At 37.6% G+C, this 7,631-nt stretch overlaps 1 protein-coding gene across 2 annotated transcripts; it reads left to right on the top strand.

The window, feature by feature from the left end:
* Positions 1 to 296: 296 nt before the first annotated feature.
* Positions 297 to 4,886, top strand: LOC140320085 (anterior gradient protein 3-like). 2 transcript variants are annotated; one of them, XM_072397867.1, is made up of 8 exons: positions 297 to 416; positions 912 to 1,041; positions 1,234 to 1,297; positions 1,551 to 1,603; positions 2,684 to 2,760; positions 2,997 to 3,060; positions 3,414 to 3,497; positions 4,749 to 4,886. In XM_072397867.1, the coding sequence occupies exons 1-8, from the start codon at positions 312 to 314 to the stop codon at positions 4,796 to 4,798; spliced, it is 627 nt and encodes a 208-aa protein (XP_072253968.1). In that variant the 5' UTR covers positions 297 to 311; the 3' UTR covers positions 4,799 to 4,886. The 2 variants fall into 2 exon arrangements, with proteins under 2 accessions (XP_072253968.1, XP_072253969.1); XM_072397868.1 differs by lacking the exon at positions 4,749 to 4,886 and having other exon boundaries at positions 3,414 to 3,505.
* Positions 4,887 to 7,631: the final 2,745 nt, after the last annotated feature.

Here is a 7,631-nt window from a genome sequence, read left to right as displayed (position 1 = left end):
ATAACTGATGTTAAAGGGGCACCAGAGTTACCAGCAGATATCATTTCAGCAGATTGGCACCAAAATCAGCTTAGAAAAACCTTTAAAAAATCAGCGTTATCACTTAAAAAACAGATTAAGGATTAGACAAAGGATTACTTATGTGGTTAGTATGAATGGAGGTTAGGGTCAGGCATAACTGGGCTGCGGTTAGAGGTTGGGTTAGGCTGTTCACAATGAATTTAAGTCAAAACAATTGCGTACTAAGAAGAGCTTTGAATGCTTATGCATGTCTTTCAGTGAGGGAGTGGTTTTTTTTCTTCTCTTTTTTCATGGCATACCATTATGATATACCAGTTTGGTCAGTTAAATCATCTGACAAAGAGGAGGGCAAACCGGATGATGAATGCAGATGCTTGTTGCTTCATTCTGATAAGGTAAGACATCCACTATTGCTGACTTCAAAGGACAGTAGTTTCTTAATTATGAGCTTCTTTTTGTGTCCAAAGTCATATATTATCTGTCAGAAAAGGAAGATGCTTGTTTCAAGCTTGAAATTGTGTGAAATATATGGTTTACCAAGTAATTGCTTTCATCCTACTTTTGGACACTTTTGTGTGCAGTTGTTATGCTGGAAAAAAAGCAGAAATTGCAAAGTAAAAGCTTTTAATTAAAAAAAGGTTGTTATTAACATGTATATAATCATTGTGCACAAAATTATCGTCAATGGCACTCAGTTTTTGATTAACTGCCTCTTTCTTGTTGCCTCTCTTTGTCCCGCCATGTCAAACCCAGACCTGTCAGACTTGTTCGGTGAGTCAGCACCGAACAAGTCTGTAAAGTGTGCAGTTAGCAAGCTGTGTGATCCCAGCTGAAGTGGTAATTCTTTGAAAATGTGCATATCATTGAATCTCCTTCAAATGTGATGCCAGCAGTTACTGCAGTTCTCCATAAGGACAGGAGTGATGCTTCGCTGGGTCCTGTTTGCTTTGCTCATCGGCATTTGTGCCTGTGCTGGAGAAGAGAAAAAGAAGAAAGTGAAGTCTCAGTCCCTGTCAAGAGGTTGGACATGCAAATTGCATAATTTTGGTTTATGTCTTTTAAGTCATTAGGACAAAAGATTCATAGCCAGTTTGTGTTTATTCATGAGATGCACTATAGTTGGAGTTTTGCTTGTGAGGAACTCTTCAAAAATGATTAAAACATGGAACAGATCGCCCGTTTGATGCTGAATTTTATTGTGTTGTCCTTTAGGTTGGGGTACTAATATTAGATGGGTCCAAAGTTATGATGAGGGCCTATCAAAAATGGTCAAAAGGTAAGACTTTTATAACAATTCTTAAAGTTAATTAATTCTGTTTTGATAAATTTGTTCATCCTCTACTACAGTAAGACAGCTTCATCCCTGTCTCATTAAAGCAAAGAGTGTCTTTTTATGAGTCATTTGCAATCTGGCACTTAAATTAGTTTTATGAGTGATTTCGTTTCATGTGACTGCATTCACATCCATCAGTGTGCTTATTGTGTGGAGGATTGTATTGAGTTGTTTCTCTGTTGTTTCACTCTCGCAGTCAGAAACCTCTGATGGTCATTCATCATCAAGAAAACTGTCCATACAGTCAAGGTACTGCAGTAACTTTGATTCATTAAGAAGAAAAAACAAGATTGTATGCAAAGATAAAAACCTGCAAAACTGGTGCTCTCCTTATCATCCAGACCATGGTTTCTCTTAAAACATAATAGTTGTATTCCTTAATACCTGCAATGCGGGAAATGATGTATTGGTGAGAACTATGTCCATTAATCACTCAGCTGGTTTCCTGGAAGTAAGCTCAGTAGAAGCCTTTAACACACAAATAATAAAGACCACCTGCAGGGTAAAGTCTGCCTCTCACTTCATACTGTATCAGGTTTTCTTCAGTCAGCCTTCAAATGTCCGAACATACAAGCACCTCATTTGATTGTGGAAACCTGTCATTGATCATTTATTTGACTAAAAGCTCACTTCTAATTTGTACAATATTTACATTTGTAAAATATTGTATTGTATAGAAAATTTGTCTGATTTGTCCTAAATGCCCATCTTACGCCTAACTTCTCCTCTGTGTCTGTCAGAGAACAGAAGAAAGTTGAAGTCATGACCTACAAGTGCATGTATTCTTTGTTGAAATGTGTTTTTTCTTTCTTTTTTGGTACATACTTGAATGCTCTTGCAAAGGCTTATGTCCCAACTGGGTTCCTCCGTTGGTCCCAGGATTGTCGTCTAGCAGCTCCTACACCACGCCTAAGACAATCCAAACTCTTTTCATGTGTCGTCCCACGATGGTGGAACGACCTACCGAGCGCTACCAGAACAGGGGCGTCCCTGTCTATCTTCAATAAACTCTTGAAAACCCAGCTCTTCAGACAGCATCTCCTATCCCAGCACTTACCTTGTACTTACCTACCCCCTCTATCTCTGCACTTTATCTTTCTGCACTTCCTTCTATGCCTGCACCCTATCTCTACTCTGTCACCTCTGACAGAGTCTGACTCGTGGGTTCCTTCTATGTAGTTTATTGTTAGCTTTTATATAGCTTGTTATATCTTCATTTGGATAAAAGTGTCTGCTAAATACATAAACACATAAACACATACATATTCTATACTACTACAAAGCCAGCTGGTATACACAACTATAGACTAAATTGAATTATTTCAACAGCACTGAAGAGGGTTTTTTTTGCTGATAAAACCATCCAGAAAATGGCCAAAGAGGACTTCATCATGCTCAACCTTGTGGTAATTAAATATTTGTTACATATAATGTGGAGAAAATATATTCAACTGTAACAGCCTTAAAAACAACAACAACAAAACGCTGTCAAGAATAGAATGTGGAGCAGATGTTTCAGCTGGAATTTATATGCTATGTGCATTGTTTTAATGCTTCAGTTTTTATTACTTTGTAACTTTTTTTTCTGTAAGCATTTAAAAATCATATGAAAGATGTAATTAATCTCTTTATTTCTCTTCAGGAAGAGACTGAGGACCAGAATCTGGCACCTGATGGCTACTATGTTCCACGTATCCTCTTTGTTGGTGAATACTTACATCATTCATCAGAATCAGAATCCACTCAAACAATCATAATGTTTACAATAACTTAAAAGAACCCACTGTTTATTTGCTTTATGACCCAATGAGATTTTACCAAATCTAATTTAGTCTGACCAATGTCATGCTGGTACTGACAAAGTCAAGCATTCAAGATTTTCATCCGTAATGTGGACAGTGTTAAAGTATGATGGACATAGTTTTTCTTCTTTTTTTCTACATTCTGTTTGCTCTGCGTCACATTTTCAACACTAGTTACTTTCAATGACTGAGAGTTTGCAGTTCAGTCAAATTCTGTTGATCTTTTTCTGTTGCTGATGATGAGTGTCATTCTGCAGACCCTTCCATGACTGTGCGTGCAGACATTGTGGGAAAGCACAGCAACCGCCTCTACGCCTACGAGCCTGGTGACATGGCACACTGTGAGTGACTGGAAACTCTTCTTAGTTTGCTCTCCTCACCAGTCAGCAGCCTGCACACAGACCAAACACCATCTTTTTTTTCTGTTAACCTAAGATGGACACGTGAAGAGATGAGACTTTAAAAGTGATTTAAAATGTTGAAGAGCAGGGGCTACTTTACTGCGAGGTCACTGTTCCAAAGGTTGTGGGCAGTTTCAACAAAAGCTCGATTGTCGAGAGCAGGGCCATGAGAAGGAATCATTTTTCCCCATCTTAAGTAATTCAAACCTCAGAGCTTTTTAAATAACGCTATTTTGCGATTGTTTTTACACTGAGTTGCTTCTGCTTCAGTGGTTTCATGTAACCTGCTCCATGTTGTAACTGAACCATTTTGGAACACACTGAACCATGTTGCTGCATGGACTACTCATAAGAACTTCACACAACCTCACTTAAAACGACTGAAATATCCTTTTAGCTCCAGCTTTAGGCACAATGTTTGAAGATGTTAGTAACTAAGAACGCAGGCAGACACTTCAAAAGTAGAACTAATTCATTTGTCCTTTGAAATAAAGGTTGTTAGTGTCCATTTACAGAGTGTAAATCAGTCTGATGTTATCTGGTTCAAATCCAATGATTTATGTTGCCGGTGACCTAAATTTAGATTCTGGTTTATTTCTTCATTTTATAATGACTAAAACCAAACGCAATGAAATGATGACAACACCTAAGCACTATATTTACCACTACATCTCTCTACAGAGTGGACACTAGTTAACTCCCTGAACCTGGATTTAGATCTAATTCAACTCTGGGCCTCAGCATGTAAGACTTTTTAAAGACTCTGCAGACTCTTGCAGATTTGGGTTTTGCCAAAATCATAGAAAGCACCACCACCTGCAGCTTATATTGACATGGTCATGAACCGGGAGCCCTCTCAGTGTGGTCGGCCCCCAGGAGTGGCTTTTTCCTTGCCTTAGGTCTCAGTTCCCGGCCATGTCTCTGTCTAATACCGGTAGGTGCAGTGGGTCTGAGCTTGTGTGTTTGTGTGTGTCTCTCTGGGTATTTATGGGGGTGGGAGGGTTGGAGGTTTTTTTCATTTGTTTTGTCATTGTTGTTTTTAGCCTCTGTGAGGCACTTTGCGTTGCGTTTTAAGGATGAAAAGCACCAATGAAAAAATCAAATTTGATTTGATTTGATGAACTGCTCCACTGTCAGAAAAGAAAGAGCGCTGTAATCTTTGTTCTCACGTATCTTTTTTTCTCTCAACAGTGTTTGGAAACATGAGGAAAGCCAAAGTCCAGCTGCACAATGAACTCTAACGTGCCTCTGCATCTCAGGGACATGTCTGCATTGAACTGTTCAACTACTTTTCAGGGTTCAATAAAACCAAAACAAAGTAAAAAAAAAGAGTAACTGGTTGTTCATAATTTAAACTTTAAGCTTGTGTGTAAAACACTCTGTTTAGCTGCGTAAAACAAACTTCAATTCAAGTTTACAATTTAAATATATAATATATATGTGATCCCTCAGCTTTAGTCTTCCTTAAGTCTTTATTGTGAAATAACTAACCGTTTATGATATTATCATCCCAATTAAAATGAAAAAGAAAATTTTATTTTTTGTTTTTTTATTAAGATTTGAAGAAAGTTTACCACACAGGTCCCAGCGAAGCTGTGAAACAGCAGAAGAGACAACAGAGCGTTCCCTCAGAGTTACTGAAGCTTTCCAAAACAGCTCTACAGAGGTCACTATTAAATGCTGCATTCAAAGGAGGTGTTTTTGTTCCATCTGATAACAACAGGGAAAGAATCTAATCTCAGTAGACAAAACCAGGAAAACAAGATTTCATCAGACGGATGGTGGCATGTCTCCGGCACCAGGTGGCAGTATGATACAGCTGGCAAAAGGTGTAGGAGCGTGTACGACTTAGTTTGCAGGTATTTATCCTACATAATGAACAATCATAAGTAAAAACTTCTTAGAGTCGAAGGTGATATACAGCGTGTGATTACATTTATTAAATAGATATAAACATTTAATATTTTAATGATCTGACTTATCCAGTGACTCAAAAAAAATCTGAGTTTCTATTCTTGAAGCTTTACAGATATCATGTTATCACAAACACAGGGATGACTTTAACAGTCCTACCATGCAGATACAAGAAAATATAACTATTCTGTGGTGCCAGAAACATTCCAGACGCAGTTTTCTGCTGTCATAGCTCAGATTAATGAGCTGTATTTAACTGTTTTCGCTCCAGTGCAGTGCGTTCCCCGTTTTTAAAGAAAAAAAACGCAGAAAGCTGCAGTCATGGATCTGCAGGATATTGTTCTTCAAGCTTCTATCAGTCAACATACACTCAAAACTGCAGGGTAGCTAATAAGGTGTATCGTAAAACCTTTTCATTTTGCATGTACTTGAATTCCTCACAAAGCTGAACACAAAGGGAACATTTCAAATGGGTCAGAAAGTTTCCTTCCTCGATTGTTTTCATCTATATGTACTCAAAGAGCTTGCACAGAAATGACTGGATTATTCACACCTCTGTCAACTCAGACATGTGAAGCGTGCGTCAGCGTTTCCCTCATATTTTTCAGTTCGTAGTCCTTATGTTGCACCTCTTGAGATTAAGAAGCTCTTAAGAATCTCCAAATATCTCGATGTCTTATTTTTTGTTAATAGGTTTCACAGGCATACACTTGTGACTTCACATCAGATGTTTTTTCTGCGTAGGCTTTCCATCTTGGGTGCAGAGCTGTTTCTGTGCTCTTATACTAAGTGATACATTTTTTTTGTTCTGGTGGGTGGATACACCTCAACTAACCTTGTAGTTAGTGCAGTTAGTTAAAAACCTTGGGCTGTGTTTTTCATTTTAAGATTATTTCCTGCATTAAGGTGTCATCAAATCCTGTATTTCAGTTTTAATCACAGGACCTTCATAAAGAATATATAGCATTTGGCTTGTGCCTTTTATCTTTTTAAAGGTTTATTATGCAAGCTTGGCCGGCACAAACTATTTTGCCAATACTCAGTCTCTTGAGAGAAGAGGGCTGAGATATATACTGCATTCAAATGATGTAGTCTCTCTCAAATGGTCTAAAAACATGTGCTAATTACCATAAAACCCCTACACATGAATGTGTACACTGAAGTATTTAGGGATGGGGGCATCAACAGCTTGTCAGTTTATACTTGAATACGCGTGACATATTGTGATATTTTCATTAAAGGTCCCGTCTCTGCATTTCAATCAGGTTGAGGTCTGGATTTTGACTGGACAATTGCACACCTCGATTCTTTTCATTTTCAGACATTCTGTTGTAAATTTGTAGCTGCTGTGGGATTATTGTTCTTTTGAATGACCCAATTTCCTCTAAGCTTTAGCTGTTGGACAGATGGCCTCACATTTGACTCTAGAATACTTTGGTATACAGAGGAGCAGTGTTGTTTTTGACAACCATCTTAGATTTAGTCTCAGTCTTTTGGACTAAAATGCTTTGTAGTTTTAGTCAAATTTTAGTCACTTCTATATGTGATAGTTTTAGTTCAGTTTTAGTCAACGAAAAGTCAAAAACGTTTTAGTCTAGTTTTAGTAAAAAAAAAAAAAGAAAAAAAGAAGTATAGTCTTTTAACATATTAATTTAGGTCAGTAAGTATTGGAGATTGCTGTTGGGCAGTGTCACACATAAGTTGTGAAAATAGCAGATCTATAAGTGCAACAAATTGTGAGCTTGCAGATCGGCTATTTTCACCAATACCTCCAATAATAAAGGAATGGTTTTAGACATTTCCATCCAACGGCAAAGACTTTCTGATCTAATGATTGTGCATTACACAGATAAAGTGGAAACAGTGGAATCAATGTTCATTACTCCAAAAAATTTGCTCAGAATTTGCTAAAGTACAATGAACATACACATGCCCAAATGAGTGACGGAACACATATGCTCAACTTGCCCTTGTCTGTCAGATGCATATTTTTTGTAAAAATAGACATCATCCAACCCCACTCTATCTTTAACTTTAAACTAATGGATTGATGTCAGCATAACAAAGCTAATTTTAGCCTGAAGTTAGCAGCCCATTTGCGCCAGGAGTATGTGGAAAACCTATTTATAATGGGTAATAATATATAATAATATATATATA

This window comes from Leuresthes tenuis, unplaced genomic scaffold (genome assembly GCF_036924035.1).
Source record: "Leuresthes tenuis unplaced genomic scaffold, fLeuTen1.0.hap1 SCAF_12, whole genome shotgun sequence".
In the NCBI taxonomy this organism is placed as follows: Eukaryota; Metazoa; Chordata; class Actinopteri; order Atheriniformes; family Atherinopsidae; genus Leuresthes; species Leuresthes tenuis.
Note: the sequence above shows the minus strand (reverse complement) of the source record. Positions and strands in the feature narration are given on the sequence as shown.